This window comes from Sciurus vulgaris, assembly GCF_902686455.1.
Source record: "Sciurus vulgaris genome assembly, chromosome: 11".
In the NCBI taxonomy this organism is placed as follows: domain Eukaryota; kingdom Metazoa; phylum Chordata; class Mammalia; order Rodentia; family Sciuridae; genus Sciurus; species Sciurus vulgaris.
The window spans coordinates 39,704,972-39,728,634 of record NC_136472.1 but is presented as its reverse complement, the minus strand read 5'-3'; the positions used below and the strand labels follow the sequence as shown (position 1 = coordinate 39,728,634).

Below are 23,663 nucleotides of genomic sequence, written 5' to 3'. Positions count from 1 at the left end.
ATTCTAACCATCTTTCCATTTTTTTCATTATGAAAGTGATTTTCCTTAGGCTTTCCACCCCTCATTGTTGCAGCATAGCTACCAAAACTGTATAAAGAAAAGACAGGAGAATAACTTGCAGTAAAAAAAAAAAAAAAAGTATATTCTTTTAATAAAAAGTTAATGAAATCTTTCCCCCAAAGCTCCCACAGACACCCCAACACACAACCCATAAATCAGTTACACACCAACTCCTAAGTCAGTCACTGGCAAGTGGACCACCACTGGACCATCATAAGTAACTAAGACCAGTGAGGGTTTATTTGATTCACACTGGTGAGATATGAAACCAAAGACACAATTGGGGTTCCTTCAATATAGAAAGAGGAAGGAAATGCACAACTAACCATGTATGCTACAGGATAAATAAAGTGAGGGGAGATGAGAATCTCTTGCAGTAATACCTTTCTATAATCAAAACATATTGGCCAGGTGCGGGGTATCACATATAACATGCATCTTTTCCCAAAGTGATTGGACTGAAAATGTGCGAGACACTGATACAGCTTTCATCTTTTGGATGTGATAATACACTTTTTTAGAGTCTAGTATGGGTCTAAGATCTTACTGTGATCCAGATATTGTCCTAACCCCTTTTTATGTATTGATTAATATGGGATATAATTTTATAAGAGATTTTCTTACTGTTTATTAGAGCATTATATTTATATATAGTTATATGGATTCCTTTTGACATAATTATACATACAAGGAATTTTATTTCAATTCCTATTCCCCTCCCCTTTCTTCCAATCCTCCCTCCCCCTTTTCTCTCTCCTCTATGCTACTGATCTTCCTTTCACTCCTTTACTTATTTATTTTTTGATTGGTACTTTCCACATATACATAAAGGAGATATTCCCTTTGGTACATTTATATACATTTATATATGTATATAATGTGAGTTAGATTCGTTCCCCATTTCCTCTTTCCTTCCTTCTTCCCTTCCATTCTCCTGCTTCTAACTTTATGAAATCTGATCCCCTCCACCACTGCCTTCTTTCGCTTATTTTGTTTTAGCTTCCACGTATGAGAAAAAACATTCAACCCTTGATTTTCTGTCTTATTTCACTTAGCATGATTTTCTCCATTTTCACCTGTTTACCATCAAATGTCATTATTTCATTCTTCTTTATGGCTGAGTAAAACACCACTGTGTATATGTGCCACATTCTCTTGATCCATTCATTTATTGATGGGCATCTGGGTTGGCAATTTAGCTACTGTGAATTGTGCTGCTATAAACATTGTAGTGGCTGTTACTGCTATAGTATACCCATTTTAGTTCTTTTGAACAAATACTGAAGAGTGGAATAACTGGGTGATATGGTGGTTCCATTTCTAGTTTTTTGAGGAATTTCCACATTGCTTTTCTGAAGTGGTTGTACTAATTTGCAGTCCTGTCATCAAGGTAGGAGTGTGCCTTTTCCCCCACATCCTCATCAGCATTTATTATTCATATTCTTAATAACTGCCATTCTGACTAGAGTGAGATAAAATTTTAATGTAGTTCTGATTTAATTTCCTTGATTGCTAGAGATGTTGAACATTTTTTCATACATTTGTTAGCCATTTGTGTTTCTTTTAGAAATTTCTGTTTAGTTATTTTGCCCATTAATTTTGCCCATTAATTGATTGGGTTATTTAGTTCCCCCCTGCTTTGGTTTGGGGTTTGTTTTGCATTGAGATTTTTTTAGTTCTTTTTTCCCCCAACATTTTTTATTGGTGCATTATAGTTGTACTGATGGAATTTGTTGTTACATATTAGTACATGCACACAATTGAGTTGTCCATACATTCAGAGGAGGAGTTGGCAAAAATTTCTCCCATTCGGTAAATTCTCTCTTTACTCTCTTAATGATTTCCTTTGCTGTGCAGATTTTTAATTTTATGACATCCCACTGTCTCTTAGTTTTATTTCTTGAACTTTAGGGTTATTTTGAGGAAGTCAGTGCCTGCATCTATAAAATGGAGTGTGGACCTATGCTTTCTTCTAGCACTGCAAGGTTTCCAGTCTAATTCCAAGTTTTTGATCCATTTTGATTTGACTTTTGTGCAGAGTGAAAGACAGTGATCTAATTTCATTCTTCTACAAATAGATATCCAGTTTTCCCAGCACCATTTGTTTAAAAGGCTATCTTCAACACATGTTTTTGGCACCTTTGTCAAAATGAATAATTTATAATGGTCAAAACAAATAGTTGTAAGCATGTGGATTTGTATCTGTGTCTTCTATTCTACTCCAGTGGTCTTCATGTCTACTTAGATGTAAATACTATGTTGCTTTTGTTACCTCTGTAGTATAATTTAAGATGCCTTCTGTCACTTTTCTTATTCAGAATTTCTTTGGTATTCTGGTTCTCTTATTCTTCCAAATGAATTTAAGGACTGTTTTTTCTACTTCTGTGAAGAATTTCATTGATATTTTGGTACCATAGCCATTTTGACAATATTAATTCTGCCTGTCCAAGAATATGGGAGGTCTTTCCATTCTCTGAGGTCTTCTTCAATTTCTTCAGTATTCTATACTTCTCATTGTAGAGATTTTTCACTTCCTTGGTTAATTTCCTGGGTTTGTTTTGTTTTGTTTTTGAGAATATTGTGAAGGGGATGGTTTTCCTAATTTCTTTCTCAGATGAATCACTATTACAGGAAAGAAAAGTTATTGGTTTATGAGTGTTGATCTTATATCCTGCTACTTTGCTAAAAGTTTTCTGGTGCAATTTTGGAGTCTTCTAGATATAGGATCATATCATCAGCAAACTGTAATAGTTCGACTTCTTGTTTTCCTGTGCGTATCCCTGAAATTTTCTTCTCCTGCCTGATGGCCCTGGTTACAGTTTCCAAGAACTCTATTGAATAGAAGTGGTGAGTGAACATCCTTGTCTTGATCCTGATCTGAAAGGAAATGCTTTCAGTTTTTCTCCAGTCAATATGACGTTGGCTTTGGGTTTGTCATATATACATTTTATAATATTGCAGTAAATTCCTTCTATTCCTAGTTTCTCCAACATTGTTTACATGAATGGTTGCTGTATTTTATCAAAGGCCTTTTCTGCACCTATTGAGATGATTACATATTCTCGTTCTTAATTCTATTTGTGTGGTGAATTAGTATTATTGATTTGTGTATGTTGAACCAACTTTACATTCCTAGGACAAAGCCCACTCGGTCATATTTTATTAAGGATTTTTGTATCTATATTTATTGGGGAGATTGGTCTGTAGTTTTCTTTCCTAGATGTGTCTTTCTGGTTTTCATATCATGCTTATACTGGCTTCATAGAATGTATTTTGGAGTGTTTCTTCTCTTTCAATTTCATGGAATAATTTGAAAAAGAATGAAGATAGTTCTGGTAGAACTCAGCTGATAATCCATCTGGTCCTGGGCTTATCTTTGTTGGTAGGCTTTTAACTCCTGCTTCATTACTTGATATTGGTCTGTTTAGGCTTTTTTTATCTTCCTGGTTCAATTTGGACAGGTCATACCTGCTGAGAAATTTGTCCATGTTTTCTAGATTTTGCAGTTTATTGTAGTATAAATTTTCAAAATAATACCAATGATCCTCTGGATTTCAGAAGTACCTGTGATGATTTCTCTCCTTTTTCCTCTCTGATTTTGTTGATTTGAGTCATCTCTCTCTTTCTTTTGGTTAGTTTGGCTAGGGGTTTACAATCTTATTTTCTTTTCAAAGAACCAACTCTTTGTTGCACTGATCCTGTGTATGTTCTTTTATTCTCAATTTCATTAATTTCAGCTCTGATTTTTTTTTTATTTCCTTTCTTCTAATTTTGAGGTTGGTTCTTTTTCCTTTCTTCTACTAATTTTGAGGCCTTGTGGTAGAACATAAGCTTATTTATTTGGAAATCTATTTTTTTGATGTAGGCACTCAATGCAAAAAAATTTCCTCTTAGTACTGCTTTTATACTGTCTCTGGGATTTTTTTTTTTCCTATTATGAAAATTTTTTATTTCTACCTTATTTGCAGATGTGCAATGATTTCTTCTGTTACATACTTTTTTTATTTATTTTTATTGTAAACAAATGGGATACATCTTGCTTCTGTTTGTACATGGAGTAACAGCATACCATTTGCATATTCATACATTTACATAGAGTAATGATGTTTGATTCATTCCGTTATTTTTTCCTTCCCCCCAACCCCTCCCACCTCTCTTTTCCCTCTATACAGTCCCTCCTTCCTCCATTCTTACCCAACTCCCATCCCCCATTATGTGTCATCATCCGCTTATCAGTGAGATCATTTATCTTTTGGATTTTTGAGATTGGCTTTTTTTTTTTTTTTAATTGTAAACAAATGGGATACATGGTGTTTCTCTGTTTGTACATGGCGTAAAGGCATACCATTTGTGTAATCATAAATTTACATAGAGTAATGTTGTTTGATTCATTCTGTTATTTTTTCCCTTCCCCCCACCCCTCCCACCCCTCTTTACCCTCTATACAGTACTTCCTTCCTCCATACTTGCCCCCCTCCCTAACCCTAACTCTAACCCTAACACTAACCCTTCCCTCCCCCCCATTATGTGTCATCCTCCACTTATTAGCGATATCATTCGTCCTTTGGCTTTTTGAGATTGGCTTATCTCACTTAGCATGATATTCTCCAATTTCATCCATTTGCCTGCAAATGCCATAATTTTATTATTCTTTATAGCTGAGTAATATTCCATTGTATATATATACCACAGTTTCTTTATCCATTCATCAATTGAAGGGCATCTAGGTTGGTTCCATAGTCTGGCTGTCTCTGGGATTTTGATAGCTGTATCACTGTTTTCATTTGTTTCTAAGAATTCCTTGATTTCTTCTCTCATTACTTCTTTTATCCATTCTTCATTTAAGAGTATTGTTGAATATCCATGTGTTTATATGGTTTCTATTATTTTTCCTGCTGTTGATTTCTAGTTTCATTCCATTATGGTCCAATAGGAGACATGGGATTATATCTGGGTTTTTTTGTATTTGCTAAGACTTACATTGTCACCTGGAATATAGTCTATTTGCTAAGACTTACGCTGTCACCTAGAATATGGTCTATTTTGGAGAAGGTACCATGGGCTGCTGACAAGAAGGTAATTCAGTTGATTTGGGACAAAATGTTCTGTAGATGTCTATTTGGTCCACTTGATTCATAGTATTATTTAGGTTGGATATATCTTTATTGATTTTAAGCTTTGATGATCTGTCTACTGGTGACAAGGGTGTGTTGAAGTCACCCAGTATTATTACATTGGGGTCTATCTGGGATTTAATATCAAAAACACAATAAAATATGTGTTTTTAGTTTATGTGTTTTTAGTTTACTTCCATTTTGATATTTTGTTTTGTTAAATTCTATCTTGATTCTCATTTAGAGACAATTAGACTTCTATTGCTCTTCATCTATTTGGGAGTTTTGGAATTTGTTTTGGGGTTCCTCTGTGTGAAGTTTATCTTTGAAAATTCATTGTAGTGCTGGCTTGGTTGTCATGAATACTTTGTCCTTGTCATGGAAAGTTACTTCTCCATCAAATATGAAGGAGAGCTTTGCTGGGTACAGCAATCTTGGTTGGCAACTGTTTTCTTTTAGAGCTTAAAATATCTCATCCCAGGACCTCCTTGCTTTTTAGTATCTTAGTTGAGAAGTCAGATATGAGTCTTATTGGTTTGCCTCTAAATGTCACCTGATGTTTCTCTCCTGCAGTTTTTAATATTCTTTCCTTATTTTCTATGTGAGACATTTTGATTATGATGTGTTTTGAAGAACTTCTCTTTTGATTAGGTCTATACAGGGTCATATATATCTCATGTATGTGGATGTCTATCTCCTTTCTGATATAGGCAAAATTGTTTTGGTTTGTTTATTTATTTGTTTTTTCAATCCTGAGTCACATCTCCAGCCCTAATTTGTATTTTATTTAGAGACAGGGTCTCATTGAATTAGCACTTCACTTTTGCTGAGGCTGGCTTTGAACTCATGATCCAAAGCCACTGGGATTACAGGCATGAGTCAAAGCTTTTTTGAGACTATCTCATTGAAAATGTTTCTCATGCCTTTTGCTTATATCTCCATGTTCTCTTCTACCCCAGTGATTCTCAGGTTTGGTGTCTTGATGTTGTCCCACAGTTCCTGTATATTCTGAATACGTTCTGTTTTGTTTCTTTTCTTTTCCTTTACTGTATTCTATGTACTCAAATTCATGTATCTTGTCTTCAAGCCTGAGGTCCTGTTTTCATACACTAAAGTTCTATTTTCTACAGAATCTGTTGGAGAGGCTGTCAAATGAATTTTAACTTTGATTCTGTGTGTCTTTCATTTCCAGGAGTTCTGGTTGGTTTATTTTCAGTATTTCTATTTCTTTATTGAAACTGTCTTTCGTTTTCTGTATTTGCTCTCTTAATTCATTCCTTAAATCATCTTTTAAATCATTGAATATTTTAATTATCAGTTTTTATAATCTTTCTCTGCAATTTCATCCTCTTTCATATCTGTGGGATCATTTGTTGGGAGACAATTTTTGGAGGAGATTTGGTTGCCTATTTTCTCATGTTTTCAGAGGTTCTGGGCTTGCACATCAATTGAAATGGATTTCTCTTCCTCTTTTACATGGTGTCCTCACATGTGTAGTTCTTTTTTATTCCAGAATTTCTCTCTGTTTTGGTAAAAATAGATATTGAGAGGTGGAACCTGAAGTTACCTCTCCTGTCATTCCTCCTCAGGGCCTGGTTTTTGGCTTGGGGTTTTTACCTCCCCAATTCTATCAGCTGAAGTAATGTTTAGGCTCACATAGGGTTAGATCATGTGAGGGGTGAGATTTTACTGTTGTTTAGCTGAGTTTATTTCTCAGCAGCAGGATCTCTACTCTTTGATTCTGAAGTGTTCCAATCTTTTCCAGACCCTTTTAGATGGACAGGGAGGTGGAGGGGAGCCAGGAGACGCACTGATGTCAGCCACAGATGCATAGTTTTGAGATAAATGTTCAGTGCCTATTTTGTCATCTATTATACTAATTGTCACCTCACTGAGAAGCCATCTTCCTGCTTTTAAGTCCAGTGTTGAGGAACTGTTGGGATGTCCTTCCTTCCTCTAGTCTGCCATCTTCCCCCTCCTTACTGTGTTTATTTTATAGATGAGAAAACTGGGGTAACAAGAGGACAAATAATTTGCCTAACATCACACAGCAGGTAAACAGTTGAGTCAGTTTTGAACCCATATTATCTATTTCCAGAGTCTCTTAAATACTGCAATACATTAAAGAAATTATGGATTCTGTAGGACAGTATGGTTTGTTATAATACACCCCTTCCATACAAAAACTTCAGAATTCGATTTTCACAAACCAAAAATGAAAATCATTCAAAAATTTACCTGTTAAGTATGTGAGTATATTCTGGTTTTTGATAAAACTTTCCAAGACAAAAACTAGAAATCTTTGTTGCATGAACAAAAGAATTTAAGAATCACTATGAATATTTTATACCAATAGTTTTCCATATCAGAAATCTTCATAACTGATTAAGTTCACTAATGTAAAAAGAGTAATTTATATACTACTGGGAAACAGATTTTTTAAATGAACTTTAAAATTATTTCATGAATATTAGAGATATTATTCTTTAATACTTTTAGCGAATATCACCAAGCAACTATACGGAAGAGTTCTTAGTATTTTGTTAGACAACATAAGAAACTGAATTGGAGCAATTTTGTAGGAGGTGGATTATGAGTTTGAAAAGAAGAGTAAAAGTACACAGTTACACTTTGGGCTGACTTGGGCATGTGCCTGCTATACATATTGTGTTCCTAAATCTGTTCAGGGTCAAGAATTGAAAAGGTCTGACCGATACATAGCCCATCTTGTAAAACTACAGCCTGAAGCAAGCACTTTAAAAAAGGATGACACTTACTAAAGGTTATAAAGAGTAAATAAACCATCAAATGACTCCTCTTTTATTGTTTTTGTAAAAACACTTAAATCCTTGTAGTCCTAAGGCATCCAATAAAAAAAAAAATAAACACTTTTAGGATTCTATATTCTAGGATACTTTATTGAAGTTCAAGATTGGATTTTCTTACTAAATTTAACATTTTTTTCTCACTGACAATTTCATAGGAGTGTTTATTTAAAACTTTAAAAAAATTGCTTGAAGATTGGATATAAGAAAAAGTCCCAAATAAAAAGATAAATAATTTTAATAAAAGCATGAAGTTAAATTCAAATCCTATTATAGAAGAAGCAAATAATAATGCTATTTTTTGGCAATGTGATTAACATCCATTTTATCAGTATTCCATGTAGACTAACGATACATATTATACAAATCATAATGATCAGAAATAGGTATGATTCCACTCACAGCTTAATTAATTTTATGGGGCACTGAAATGCCATTCAATGTTATTTACCACATATCATAACATTATTTGTCCAGTTTTCTCTCACAATTTCTTTAGCAAATCATTGTTACTTTAGACTACCCAAAACTCCATTGAATTTCTTATTTATTTAGATTTTCCACTTGATTTTCAGCTATGACATATCTAGGTGTGGTCTTCTTTGTAATCATCCTGCATGGGTTTTGCAGAGCTTTGTGAATCTGCATATGGTGTTTCATCTGTATTGAATATTCTCTCCTGTCATCTGGTTTTATAATTGCTTTTTCAATAATGCTGGGGATCAAACCTAGGATCTCACATGCTAGGCAAGCAATGTACAACTGAGATACACCCTCAGCCCTCTAATCCTGTGTTTTACTTGTCTCCTTAGCTGTTAAATCTATTGAGTTAGTAATGTGGGATACTGTATATTTCATTTCAAGAATTTCTATTTGATTTTCTTATTTATATATTTCTATTCTCTGGCAAAATGCTTCCAGTACTCCTCTATCTCAATTTTCTAATTTCTTCAATGTATTATTCATAATAATATTTCTCTTCCTATTTAAATGTCCTTTTCTGTTTGACCTCCAATATACAAATCACAGTTATATTTTTATTGCCTGATTTTTCTATTGGTGTGGATCATATAGTATCTCTTGGCATGCCTAATACTTTATTACTTTCAATTTATTATTGTAAAGTACTCTCAAATTGCAGAAAATGTGAAAGAACACTATAAAGAACTAACTTTCCTGAAACATTCAAGAATAACTTTCCCAGAATGATGGCCTATCACCCCCTAAAACTCTCCTATTAGAGAAAAACAAACATTCTTAACAAAACCAAAATACATCCATCAAATCTTAAACTAATATTGACATATTACTAACATAATTCTCAGACCTCACTCAAATGTCACCACCTGTCTCAATAATGTTAACTAATAATGTTTTTTCTTGTTCTTAAGAAAAATATAGTTATTTTTAATTAATGCCTTATGGATATATATGTTGGTGAGATTCACTGTGGTATATTCATACATACACATACACACACACACACACACACACACACACACACACACAGGAATGTTAGGGTCAGACTCATTCCACTATTTTCCCTATCTCATCTCCTTTTCCTTCCCTTCATCTGTTCTACTGCTCTTTCTTCTACTTTTTAAACCACCCCCCATCTTGGATTAGCTTCCATATATCAAAGAAAATATTCAATTTTTACTTTTGGGGAATTGCTTATTTCTCTTTATCATGATAGTCTCTAGTTCCATCCATTTACTGGCAAATGCCATCATGTACAGCCACAAAATACTAATTTAAAAAAAAATATATATATATATATCAGAAAGATTAGTAGTGCAGAAGGAAGGGAATAGAGAGAGAGGGGAGTAGAAGGAAGGCAGAAATACTGGGAATTGAATTAGAACAAATTATATTCCATGCTTGTATAACTATGTCAAATGAATCCTAATGTTATATATAACTTAAAAGAACCAATAAAAATGAAAAAAGATATGCAAATTATTTTTATATACTCCAGCAGTACTTTAGTAAAGTGTAAATTTTATAAACGTATATTTAATAAAATGCAACTGAAAGAGAAAATTTAATCTCTATTGTACCAAAAATCTAACACTGTACCTAAGCTGTGTCTCACTAGAGGCTTGTCCAACCAGTGACAGAAGAGTAATGCCTCTGTATATAAAATCAAAAGTTCCGTTCAAAAGAATAGCACACTTACAAGGGACACATCAATCCCTCTCTTTCAAGAGGTAACCATGGTCAGAGGTTTACCATATACACTTCAAGAATTTTTTTCTATAGCTTTACAAACATTTTTAAATTTTTGTCTTTTACAACTTGTACTTTTCATTTACTAATATGCAAGTGGTTCATATTTATATGTGTAAATTTCAGTTAATGGTTTCATTACCGGACATTCATTCCCCAACAACATGGTTCAAATTTCATTACCACAGTACATGATTATTGTGAATAAATTACACAAACTTCGCTGCTAGCTCTTCAATCCATAAATCATTAAAGAACACATATGCATCATGATCACTTCTATCACACTCTGTCAGTGACTGGTCATTGTGTATCTGTTATTCAATCTACAATAAAAATAAGTGTTTGTATATATTCTTTATAGTGTCCCAATTATAATTCCACGTGAAATTTTAGAAAAAATGGGTAAACAATAAGGGGGTCAATGAAGATGAAAGTGTGGCAAAAAAAAAGAAGTGGGAAAGAAGGGGAAGGAGGAAGAGAGAAAGAAGGAAAGAAGTAGGGAGGAAGAAAGGGAGGCAGAAAGAAAAAATAACACTAGGAGTAAAATTCAAATCAAATAAAAAGAGTGTTACAGAAGAAATAGCTGACAATTCCAGAAACAGTAGATATGAAGCCAGAGGAACACAGAGAAGGGGAACTTATCAACATAAATGAGGAGAGTGACTCTGGTGAAAAGATTAAAGGTGTTCCAGAGAAAGAGTGACTAGCAAAGACATCATATTACAGTAACTCAAAGATGTTTCACAATATGAAAGTACAGGGATAAAATGTAGGAAACTAATCCAATCTTGGACAGGAGTATTATGCAAAGGTAGAAAAATGATGCTTACTCCATATCCTAAGTTATACAAGAATAAGGTAATAGGCTGGGCACGGTGGTGCACACCTGTAATCCCAGTGGCTCAGGAGTCTGAGGCAAGAGAATTACGAGTTCAAAACCAGGCTCAGCAACAGGCGAGGTGCTAAGCAATTCAGAGACCCCGTCTCTAAATAAAATACCAAATAGGGCTGGGGATGTGGCTCAGTGGTTGAGTGCTCCTGAGTTCAATCCTCAATATCAGAAAAAAAAAAAAAGAATAAGGCAATATACAATTAATTGCTGTCAACCATAGTCATCCTACTGTGTTATAGAATGTTGGAAGTTATTTCTCCTGTCCACCTGCACTTCTGCCTCTGTTAATCATCTTGTCTCCATCTCCCGTTAGCCCCAACTCTGAAGCTTCTGGTAATCACCATTCTACTCTCTATTTCCACAAGATCAAGTTTTTAAGCTTACACATGTAAGTGAAAAACATGTATTTGTCTTTCTGTGACTGACTTATTTCATTTGACATAATGCCTTCCAGTGCCATCCATATTGCTGCCAAATCGGAAGGATTTTGAATGTTCCCAACACAAAGAAATGATTAATATTTAAAGTGATGGATATGCCATTACTCGGAACTAATTATCACACATTATATGCATGAACTGAAATATGGCATTTATTCCATAAATATGTACAATTATTATGTATTGATTTTTTCAAAAATTAAACGTATTTTTAAAAGAAAAAAAGAATAAAGCAAGCACAATTCAAACACATACTGACCTGGAAGCCCCCTTATGCTATGTTTTGACTGTAAGGACACATCAACTTGCAGGCCTCATGTGCTGGGTCACCTTCTCTCCTGCTTCCGGTAGCATCCTGCTGCACACCCTGTCTACCTCCCTCTCCTGGCCTGACTGAAGTTATGCCTAGCAACACAGAACCTATGGAGACGGGACAGCTATGTGGCATGCAGCAGAGCATCTTGGTCATCTCTCAATCTTCCCTCAAGTACTGACCTGGCCCTCTGCACTCAGCCCTATGGCTGCCAGACCAAGAAGCAGAGCAACTGTCAGCCCTTCCTCCTAACCCCTCAGGGGGAACAGGTGAAGGACCTGGCCTGCCCTCCTCTCCAGTCCAGGACCCTGTCCTTGGGGCCATGTGGCCACTGTTCCTAGACCTAGTTTTTTTGTTTTTTTTTTTTCTTTTACATTTAGTTTTTCTTTTTCCTGAGTTTTATTTTTGTGTCTGAGACATGTGTGAATGGTTCAAACACCATTTACTGACTATGCTTTTCCCCCACTAGATTGATTTATCCTTTCACTGATCTATTTTTTCTATCTCTCCAAGAGTGTTTGTTACACATTTGTTACTGCATTAGAGCATGTCTTTATATTTGATAGAGCAAGTAACAATTCACTGTTCTCTTTTGAAATTTTTCTTGGCTATCCTCATGCCTTTTTTTTTTAAGACATGGTCTTGCTATTTTGCTAAGACTAGCCTCGACTCCCTATGCTCAAGCAACTCTCTTGCCTTAGCCTATGGAGTAGCTGGGAGGTAAGTCACTGTGCTGACCTTTCATGCATTTTTATTACAGATATAACTTTAGAATCATCCTGCCCAGTTCTAAAACACATTGCATTCAATTCTGACTGGCATTGTATTAATTTTGTTTCAATTCTTTGAAGGAATATCTAGAAATGAAAAATATAATCAATGAGATTAAAAAATTCTAGGTAAGATTAGATATCAAGTAAAAAACAACTGAAGAGGATTGATCCAAGATGGCGAACTGGAGGGAGGCTGCATTCCTTGTCGATCCATAACTCCGGTTTCAAGCAGAGGATATCTATTTCTTGATTGCTCACTGTCAGACACCTATCATCCACCATTTGCCTGCCTCTTGCCTGTCCATCACCTGCCTTACACCTATCCATCACCCAACGCTCGGGGTTCACCTTCCAATCATCCTACAACAGTCAGCAAACTGATTGCCGATCGCCAGTGGAACACCAGCTGCCTGCTATTGCCTGGAAGTTCACCATTACACTACCTGCAGGTTTGATTACACGTGGCTGCAGCCATTTTGACACAATAGCCAGACCCCATAGGACCCCTGGTCAGACTGACTGAGCCCCGTCTCCAGGATCCCTCAGCCCAACAGATCACTCACTCCCTGCCTCTGGGACCCTCACATCGACTGAATGCTCCCTGCTGCCAAGACCCCCAGACCAACTGACTGTGCCCTATCACCGGGACTCCAGACGGACTGATTGCACCCGGACTCCAGGATCCCAAAACCACACCAAACACACCCGACCTCCATGACCCTGCCTGACCAACTGCATCCCGTCTCCAGGACCTCCTGCTGATCACGGCCACACCCTGAACTGCAGTTCCCTATTTGCCAACACATTTCAAAGTCAGAGTGGCCATCTTGGAAAATCCTGGAAGCTGTATCTCCAATCTTTAGGTGGGACAAATCCCATCCTGAGACGCCTGCTGGAGGCTTGAAGCTCATTGTCAGGTACCTCTCATGCATCAGGCTACTGAAATCTGGGAGGTTTCATTAATATATGACGGTTATACTGTAGATTTTCTTTTTTCTCCTTATTGAAAATTTTTAAATTTTTATTTCTTTACTTTTCTTGCTCTCTTTTCCTTTTGTTTACCTGTTCCTTCAGAGTCTCTTTCTCCCTTTTTTGCATGCTATCATCCAATTTCTTTTGATTACACTCTCACCCTTTCTATTATCTAGAACTTCTGTATATTCCTTTCTTATCCCATTAACAGCCACATTCTACATCCCTCTGCATCCTCTTTGTCCTCCATTTGAAACAGCAGACCTTATTGCAAATCTCTTTGTTTTACTGAAGATAATATTTGAACTCATTCTGTTTATTATGACAATTTTGTTATTGTCCTCATAGGAGCTATTTGGTCTAGGATTGCATAATGTCTGAATATTTTGTCTTCATTTTCTGAGGTTCTGTCTTCCAAGGGGTTTAGTCTTTTGGTGATGCTTTCCATTGAGTTTTTTATTTGGTTTATTGTTTCCTTCATTTCAAGGATTTCCATTTGTTTTTTTTTTTTTTGTTTTTTTTTTTTTTTTTTGAGAATCTCTCTCTTTGTTGAAATGATCTTTTGATTCCTGCACTTGCTCTTTCAGCTTATTGGTATTATCATTGCCTGCATTTGTTCTCTTATCTCATCCTTTGCTTCACGAATCATCTTAATCATGTATAATCTGAAGTTCTTTTCTGACGTTTCTTCTAACATACTGTCATTGGATTCTATTAATGTAGAATTTAGATTTGTTTGGATCATTTTCTTCGCTTTTTAAGGGGGTTTGCTCAATATAGATTTCCTGCTGGAACCAACCAACATCTTTTACATATAATATATTAGGTATCTCCTTTTTAAAATCTCAGCTATTACTGTAAAAACTAAGAGTATTTGATTCTTTGAACTCAGAATACTTACTACATACATTTATTTTGTCACTTAATCATATGTTGCTTTGTTTCATCATTTAATCAATTTTTACAGGCACCTACCTTACAACTTTAACAAAAATGTAACCTCACCAAGAACAGTTCTTTTCAATTTGCAGAGCATCTAACCACAGTGCTATCTATGCATCCCCAGTGGCCCAATCAATAGTACTTAGCTTATTAATTATTTAACAATCTGAAAATCCCAAGTCTGTTTTTTGCTTTAGTTTCCAAATTTTTCTTAGTTCCTGTTCCTGGTCATTGTCTTAATTGCTATACTTTTTTACTTCATTATTTCGATTATATATTTTCTTTCTAAACAACAGGTTATTTTATTGGGTTCTTATTTTCCCCCTTGAGAAACAACAACCAAAAAAAAAAAAAAAAGGAGAAAAGTAAGTTCTCTTATTTAAAAATTCAGAAAAGGAGCTTACCCTTCTCATACGCAATTCTTCTAATGCTTCCAGTAAACTTGTTTTGAAATCTAATAACTGAATGGAAAACATTGTCTCTGGAGAACTTTGAAGAGTAAAGGTAGATGATAATGATTCAGTGTTGAATTCATTCTCCATATTAACATTTATTGCCTGTAATATAAAAAGGTTTCAAATAAAAAATCTGTTTTCCAAGTAAAAATACAGTTACCACAAAAATGTGACAACCTGTATCCCATAATCCTCCAGGTTTGACAGTAATAAGTTTTTTTAACATTCCTACTCCATCCTTCATACAAAAACCTACAGAAACAATAGTCCTATTCCATTTCTCCATTGCTAAGGATTTTTCTGATACCTGAGTTCCATCAGAGACAACATTTTCTGCCCCTAAACACCAGTCTCTTAAAGGTTCCTAAAACAGCAGGCAAGGTTTGGCCCTTCAATAGCTCCTTCATGCCAAGATGCCAAAATGGATACACATTCTCTTCCTAAACTTTACCTTGACATAAAGCTGTTTTGCAAGGGATCATGTGAACACTAATTAATAGTAACATAAACTTTAAACTCAACAAAATTGCAAGAGGAGGCTACAGCAACTGTTTTTTATTAAAAACAAAAATATTTAAACATCTTCTCAATCCAGAAAATATGAGAGTCAGGCTCCAAGAAATTTTCCTTTTCAACATTTCAATTTCAAATAATTATTGGAAGAAGTTGCAAAGTAACGTACAGGACCATTCAGGCAGCCTCAATGTTAACATCTTACAGTATAACAATAGGAAATAAAATATTGTGTATGTGACACTGATACAATCCCCAGAACTCATTTGGATGTTTCCAGTTAGATATCCAATCATTTGTGTATACATGCACACATACAAATACGTGTATATATACATCTATGCAAGTTTATCACATGTATAACTTCATGTAACTATGACCACAATCAAGAAACTGAATTCTAACACCAACACAGGTTCCCTCAAGCAGCCTCTTTGTTGCCATACCCACTCCTTTCCATATCCTTAACCCCTAGAAAACATTACTTTTAATCTTAATATCAGATGAATTTGTCATGAAATTTTGTATTATGATAGATGGTAAGAGAAACCTCAACCTATTAATACAATCTAAAATACTTTCATATTGGTTATGTCTACAAGAACCTTGCAGATGCAAGTAAAAATTCCCTCTATGGGAATGTAACTTTATGCAAGGTACTCAAGGAATCTGTTTGTTCTGTTCTGTTCTGTTCTGTTCTGTTTTGTTTTGTTTGTGGGTACTGGGGATTGAACCCAGGGTCTTGTGCATGTGAGGCAAGCACTCTATCAACTGAGCTATATCCCCAGTCCTACTCAAGGAATATTCACAAATAATTTTTCAAGGACAATCAGCAGTACACAAAGGTAACCAGGTAAGGAAGGAAAAATGGCATGAGGACCAACATAAAAAACAGAAAACAGAAACAGATACATAACTGGAGACTTCTGCATATGCATAACTGTGCTTAAAGAAGTAAAGTCAAGCTTGAAAACGTCCACCAAAAAAGCAGATTTTTTTAAATTTAGTGAAATACCTAGGTATTCACTAAAATCTACAATCAAAGAAAAGATAACTAAATTGATATGTTTGTAGAAGATGGGGTATAACTTAAAAAATGAATTGGTGCTGGGCATGGTGGCTCACACAAGTAAACCCAATGGCTCAGGAGGCTGAGACAGGAGCATTTCAAGTTCAAGGCCAGCCTCAGCAACTTAGCAAAGTCCTATGCAATTCAGTGAGACCCTGTCTCAAAATAAAAAATAAAAGTGCTCGGGATATGTCTCAGTGGTAAAGCACCCCTGGGTTCAATCTTCAGTACCCACCACCAAAAAATAAAAATAAAAAAGAATTAATATAGTAGAAAAAACAGATCATGTCAAGTATCTAGCAGAAAAGAGAGTAAAAAAAATTTAAGTACAAAACAAAAGTTAAGAAACATGGAAGAAAAAGTGAAAAGCTATAATACAGTTCCATAAAGAAGAAAGAAATGGAGAAAGTCTATATTTTGAACAAATAAATGAAAATTTCCAGACCTGAACAAGACAAGAAGCTAATTATCAAGAAACCCAGTTAATTCCATAGTGGGTAAATAAAAAGGAACCCACACCAACAAGTATCAGAAAAAGGAACCCAAAGTAATCCTGAATTTTTTTAAAGTTTTTGGGTCAGATAGCAATTTATACTTTTTCTGTTCACTTATTTATTTTTGCAGTGCTAGAGTTCGAACTCAGGGTCTCAGTAATGGTAGGCAAGCACTTGCCACTGAGCGACACAGTCACAATACTGAAAATCTTTTTTTTAATATTTTTTTAGTTGTAGATGGACACAATACCTTTATTTTTATTTATTTTTTTTTAATTTGGTGCTGAAGATCAAACTCAGAGCCTTACACGTGTAGGTAAGCACTCTACCACTGAGCTACAATCTCAGCCCCAAATCTTGAAAATCTTAAAAGCCAGAAGGAAAAATATAATACTTCCAAAGAAGTCCCACTTAAAATGACAGTGCTACTAGAGACTTACAATGAAAAATGATAAATCCATCAAGAAAATACAATTTTAAATATATATTCATCCAACACTGGAGCACTGAATTACAAGACCATTCTTTCTCCAAAGTGTGTTTTAACACCTCTATCAAAACTCAGTTGGCTGTAGATGTGTGGATTTACTTCTGGGTTGTTTATGTAGTTCTATTGGTCTGTGTGTCTGTTTTATGCCAATATCATGCTGCTGTTTTGATAACTAAATTTTGTAGTATATTTTGGAGCAGCCATATAATGCCCCCTGCTTTGTTCTTCTGCTCAAGATGGCTCTGGTTATTCAGGGCTTTCAATGGTTCCATGTAAGTTTTAGGATTCTTTTAGTTCTTTGAAGAATGTCATTGATATTTTTGTAGAAATTGCATTGAACCTGTACATTGCTTTGGTCACTATAGATATTTTAACAATGTTGATTCTTCCAATCCATGAAGACAGGATGTCATGCCATTTTTTTGTGTTATGTGTCCTCTTCAATTTCTTTCAACAATGTTCTTCAATTTCCACTATAGAGACTTTTTTAGATTTATTTTTATTTCTTTATATCTTTGCTTATTTTATGTATTAATTTTTATATGTGGTGTTGAGGATTGAACCCAGTGCCTCACACATGCTAGGCAAGCACTCTACCACTGAGCTATAACTGCAGCTCCACTAGAGAAATCTTTAACCTCTTTGGTTAAATTCATTTGTAGGTATTTTTATAACTAATGCAATTTTTTCTACTTCTTATTTGGCTCTGTACCTGTTGTCTGTTTTTTTCAAATGCTCCAAAAAATGTGTCACATGGCAAACTTTTTCCATGTTTTTTAACACATCAGACGATTTGGTCATATAATGTTCTTGAATACATTATCAATACTCTGTGTTGAAACTACTGTTTCCTGGTTCCTATGTCTTCGTTTTTGCTTTTTTCTCATTTTGACAAAGACTAACTAATTATTTTCTATGAAAGTGTGAATTGAGGCTAAACTTTTAGAGATATAACAATGTCTACAAAGTACTTTATTCTAACCTCAAGTTTAATTGGCAGTTGGACCTCAGCTGTGAGAAAGTTTTCCTAGACATTTCTTTTAATAATATCCTCCCCATTTTCTGGAACTCCCTTTAGTTGGATATTGTATCACCGATCTTGACTTCCTAATTTTCTTATCTTTTCCCTCCTGTTTTCTATCTTGTCATATTTTTGTTCTGCTGTTTGAGAGATCCCCTCCACTTTATCTTCTAATTATTCTGTTGAAATTCTTTATGTTTTTGTACCCAACAGCTCTTTTATGTTACATTAGGGTAGGTTTTTTCCTCATAGCATCCTGTTTTTGTTTTAAGAACACAAGCACCTCTTTTATCTAGTGATTAGTCATATATACTGTTTATATATTGTTTAATGGGCAAAAATTCCTCCCATTTCATATCACTTTAAAATGTGATTTTGTTTCTCCTTCCATCCAGATGTAGAATCTATTTCTTAACCCTCTTGAATCTAGGTGAGTTTTATGACTTGTTTTCATTAATAGAATGTGTCAGAATTGATAATATATAAGTTACAGAAAGTAGGCCTCAAGAGGTCTTGCAGTTTCTGCCTTTGAAGTCCTGGAAAGCTCCCCAGAGATCACCATGCTGTGATGTAGTCTGGGATGACATACCATGTGAAGAAAGAGACCCAGAAGTTTCCCTTTTTCCACCAGAGCTGACCTAAGAAAACCCACAACTGAATAAACCTGTACAAAACAACCTACATGAAACCAGCAGATAAATAGTCCAATCCACAAAATTATGAGAAATAAAAAGTATTGTTTTGGGAGCTGGGGTTGTGGCTCAGTGGTACAGCAATTGCCTGGCATGTGTGAGACTCTGGGTTTGATTCTCAGCACTGTGTGTAAGTGAATTAATAAAATAAAGGTCCACTGACAACTAAAATATACATTTTTAAAGAAAGTATTGTTTTAAGCTACTTTATCATGGAAGGATTTTATTTCATCATCAAATTTGAAGGTAAGTTTTGCTGGGTATAAGATTCTTGGTTGGCATCCATTTTCTTTCAGGGCTTGAAAAATGTTGTTCCAGGCCCTTCTAGCTTTTAGGGTCTGGATTGAAAAATCTGCTGATATCCGTATTGATTTCCCCCTGAATGTAATTTGGTTCTTTTCTCTCACAGCCTTTAAAATTCTGTCTTTATTTTGTATGTTGGGTATTTTCATTATAATGTGCCTTGGTGTGGGTCTGTTATAATTTTGTGTATTTGGAGTCCTATAAGCCTCTTGAACTTGATTTAAAAATATGGAATGCTTCACAAATTTGCGTGTCATCCTTGTGCAGGGGCCATGCTAATCTTCTCTGTATCGTTCCAATTTTAGTATATATGCTGCCGAAGCGAGCACTTAAGCTACTTTATTACACGGCAGTAGGTATCCAATACAGAAATAAGTATTGGAAATAAAAGGTTACAGTAAGAAAAGTCTAAAATATGTGGCACCAGTTTTAGGTCCACATGGTAGGTAAAGACTAGAAAGGTTAACAGAGACTGCTTATGGAAACTAGAAGAAAATAAAGAAATTGTAACTGGAGTTTTGAAAGATATCATGAAATAACTTGATATAAAATACACCTCATTAAATTTGGGATCTGATTATGAAGATTTCCAGGTTAAAAAAAGATGTGTGAATTGGCTTTTTTAAAGCTGAATATTAAAGGTATAAGAAAAGAGATGAATTAAAGAAGAAATAGTTTTAGTTTGTAAATCTAATTCGGAGAAAAGACAAAAGGTCCAAGATAATAAACTGGGTTGGAAAATAAAACCATGTCACATTTCTAGACTCTCTGATCAGCAAACATTTTCCCAGTAAGAAGTAACTCAAAATAAATATCAAACCAAGGGTAGGGGTAATTAGACCATTTAAGACCACTGAAAGTTCAAGGCAACCTTACTATATAAGACTCTCAAAATCATTCGCTCAGAGCAGCCTGATATGCACAAGGTAGAGAACAATCTATCTTGAAAAGAATTATTGATGTGGCTTTAGAGAAATTTTTCACAGGAAATCCAGTTAGTTTTGTATTTGTTTGGAATTTGGATTATTTTCAATTGTACTGGCAGGACTACTGCCAGCATAGACTAAAAAGGACTTAGCACAAAGTTTTTAAAAAGGCCTTTACCAAAGGAAACAACATAAAGACAAACTACTTAGTTGTGAACAGTCTGTTTTGTTTTGTTTTGTTTTGTTTTAAACCATTTTTCATTGTAATTACTAGTACTTTTTTTTTTTCTTTTTTGCTGCAAAGGGGATTGAACCCAGTGGCACTGTACCACTGAACTGCAAACCCAGCCTCACTCTTTTTTTTTTTCTTTTTTTTTTTTTGAGATGATCTCAAAAAATTGCCCAGGCTGGCCTCAAACTTGCAATCCTCCTGCCTCAGCTTCTCAAACAGCTGGAATTACATGTGTGCACTACCACACCCAACTAGTACATATGAATTGTACAAAATGATGAATTCTTTGTAACATTTTTATACAGGCATATAATGTACTTCGATGGTATCCATTCTCCCTATTGCCCTAACTCCCTCCCCATAATCCCCTTCTCCTTCCAGAGGCCATTTCTCATGGAAACGAAAGAGCCTTTCAAAGAGGTGAGCCAAAAATCCAGAGGTAAGGCAAGATAAAAACAAAGGACCAGGGAATACTTCATGCCCCTAATAATATAAGCCCACCTGTATTTCAGAAATGCTATGAACTAATGTCCTCCCTTTCTCTCCTTTTTGAATGAATATGCTATTTTGTTATCCTGTCCCTGTCTTACCACTGAACATGGGATATGTAGGAAGCAGATAATCTCTTTTTTAATTCCTAGGTGTCTAGATTAAGAAGAGCTCTACCTGAGAAGTTATAGCCAAGGAGCCTCAACCACTTTCAAAACTAATACAGATTAAGTGACCTCTGCTCTTTATATTGTTTCTTATGTCCAAGTTCTGTTATTCCTATTTACTTTTCATCTCTTTCATGTTTTCCTCAAATATCTGGTGATCCCTAGCTGTCCATTTATATTTAAACAAAATGCATTAGTTAATATCATTTTAAAATGCAGGTTGGAGTTGTGGCTCAGTGTTAGAGTGCTTGTCTAGCATGTGTGAGGCACTGGGTTCAATTCTCAGCACCACATAAATAAATGAATAAAATAAAGGTCTATCAACATCTAAAAAATATTTTTTTAAAAATGCACTGGGACTGTTCTAAAGTAAAGGACAACAAAGAGACATGATTATCAAAGGCAACATATGAACATTAATTGGATTCTAGATTGAAAAACAAATAGCTATTAAGAACGCTTGGAGGATAAATGGAGAATATGAATGATGAGTATAGTAGATGATATTCCCAAATCTATGATCTTCCCAAAGCTATGAAGAAGAACGTCCTTGTCCTTGTTATTAAGGAGATACATGCTTACAGTATTTCATAGTAAAGTGTTGCAACACTTACAAATTACTTTCAATGGGTTCATTTAAAAAGTATAGAGATAATGAAAATAAATATTTAATAATTGGTGAATCTGGGCAAAAGGTGTAAAGGTGTTGGTTGTACTATTATTTGAACTCATAATGTTTGATATTTTTAAGGCAAAACAATGAAGAAAATGGATGACTCACTATGATCAAAAAGACACATAAGCTGGGCATGGTGGCACACACTTGTAATTGCAGTGGCTCAGGAGGTTGAAACAGGAGGATCATGAGTTCAAAACCAGCCTCAGAAAAAAACAAGGTGGTAAGCAATTCAGTGAGACCCTGTCTCTAAATAAAATACAAAATAGGGCTGGGGATGCAGCTCAATGGTCAGGTACCCAAGTTCAATTCCCAGTACCAAAAAACAAACAAACAAACACATAATATTAAGTGTTGGTAAGGATTTGAGAACCTAGAAACCTCATAAACTGTTGGTACAACTAGGCTGGGAATGTAGCTCAGTGGAAGAGTGCTTACCTAGCATGCACAGACACACTGGGTTGAATCCCCAGCATATATCTGTGTGTGTGTGTGTATGTGTGTGTGTGTGTGTGTGTGTGTCTCTCTCTCTCTCACACACACACACACACACAGAGTATATGCATTTTAGATAATAGTCTGGTACATGATCACTGCACTATATACCCATTTGTGCAATTAATATGTGCTAATAAAGAAAGAAAGGTCTGGCAGTTCCACAAAACATTAAGAATAACTGAGTATGGTGGCACACACATAGTCCCAGCTACTCAGGAGACTGAAATGGGACAATCTCTTGAGTCCATGATTTCAAATCCAGCCTGAGTAACATAGCAAGACCCCAACTCAAAAAACAAGAAAAAAGAAAAAAACAATTTGAGTTCCCACATGACCTAGCAATTCCTCTCCCAGGTTCCCAAGACAGCACTGCACATGAATGTTCTTAGCAGCACTATTCAAAACAGCCAAAAAGTAGAAAAAACCCAACTGCTCATCAAATAGTAAATGGATAAACAAAATGTACATATCCATAAAATAAAACTTTACCCCAATAAAAAAGTAGTAGTAATACAGACTAAAACAGGTATAAGTCTTGAAAACATTATACTAAATGAGAGAAATAAGTCACAAAAGGACACATATTGTATGAGTTTATTTAAACAAAATGCCCAGAAGAGGCAAACCCATGGAGACAGAAAGCAGATCAAAGGTTGCTTAGGGATGGGGGCCAAAGGGTCGGAGGCACTGCAGGGGAATAGGGACTAGCAGCTAACAGGTATGGGGATTCTTTCTCAGGTGATGAAAATATCCTGAAATTGACAGTGGTAATGGCTGCACAAATGTGAATATGCTAAAAAATCACAGAACTGTATGCCTTGAATAAGTTAACTGTATAGTATGGAAACTATAACTCAATAAATTTGTTGTTTTAAAAATGGAATAAAATACTAAAAGAATGATTGGAAGTGCTGCAGGAGGGCTTATTTACTGACTGACTTCACAACTGGCTAATCAGGTAATAAAATAGACTTCATTAGGTACCCGATCTCCCCAAAGTGAATATGTAGATATGTTTTTTCTCAGACCTTTCATTTTTTCCAGAGATTTTCCATTTCCCTTCTTGAAGTACAAG

General features: G+C 35.1%; 1 protein-coding gene across 1 annotated transcript in view; it reads right to left on the bottom strand.

Annotated features, from left to right (window-relative positions):
- Positions 1-23,663, bottom strand: part of CCDC73 (coiled-coil domain containing 73) — a 192,696-nt gene that overhangs the window by 138,708 nt on the left and 30,325 nt on the right. Inside the window, exon 2 of the mRNA XM_079103074.1 lies at positions 14,968-15,120. Coding sequence (XP_078959200.1) covers positions 14,968-15,105 — 138 coding nt within the window. The 5' untranslated portion in view covers positions 15,106-15,120. The remainder of the gene's footprint in view (positions 1-14,967; positions 15,121-23,663) is intronic.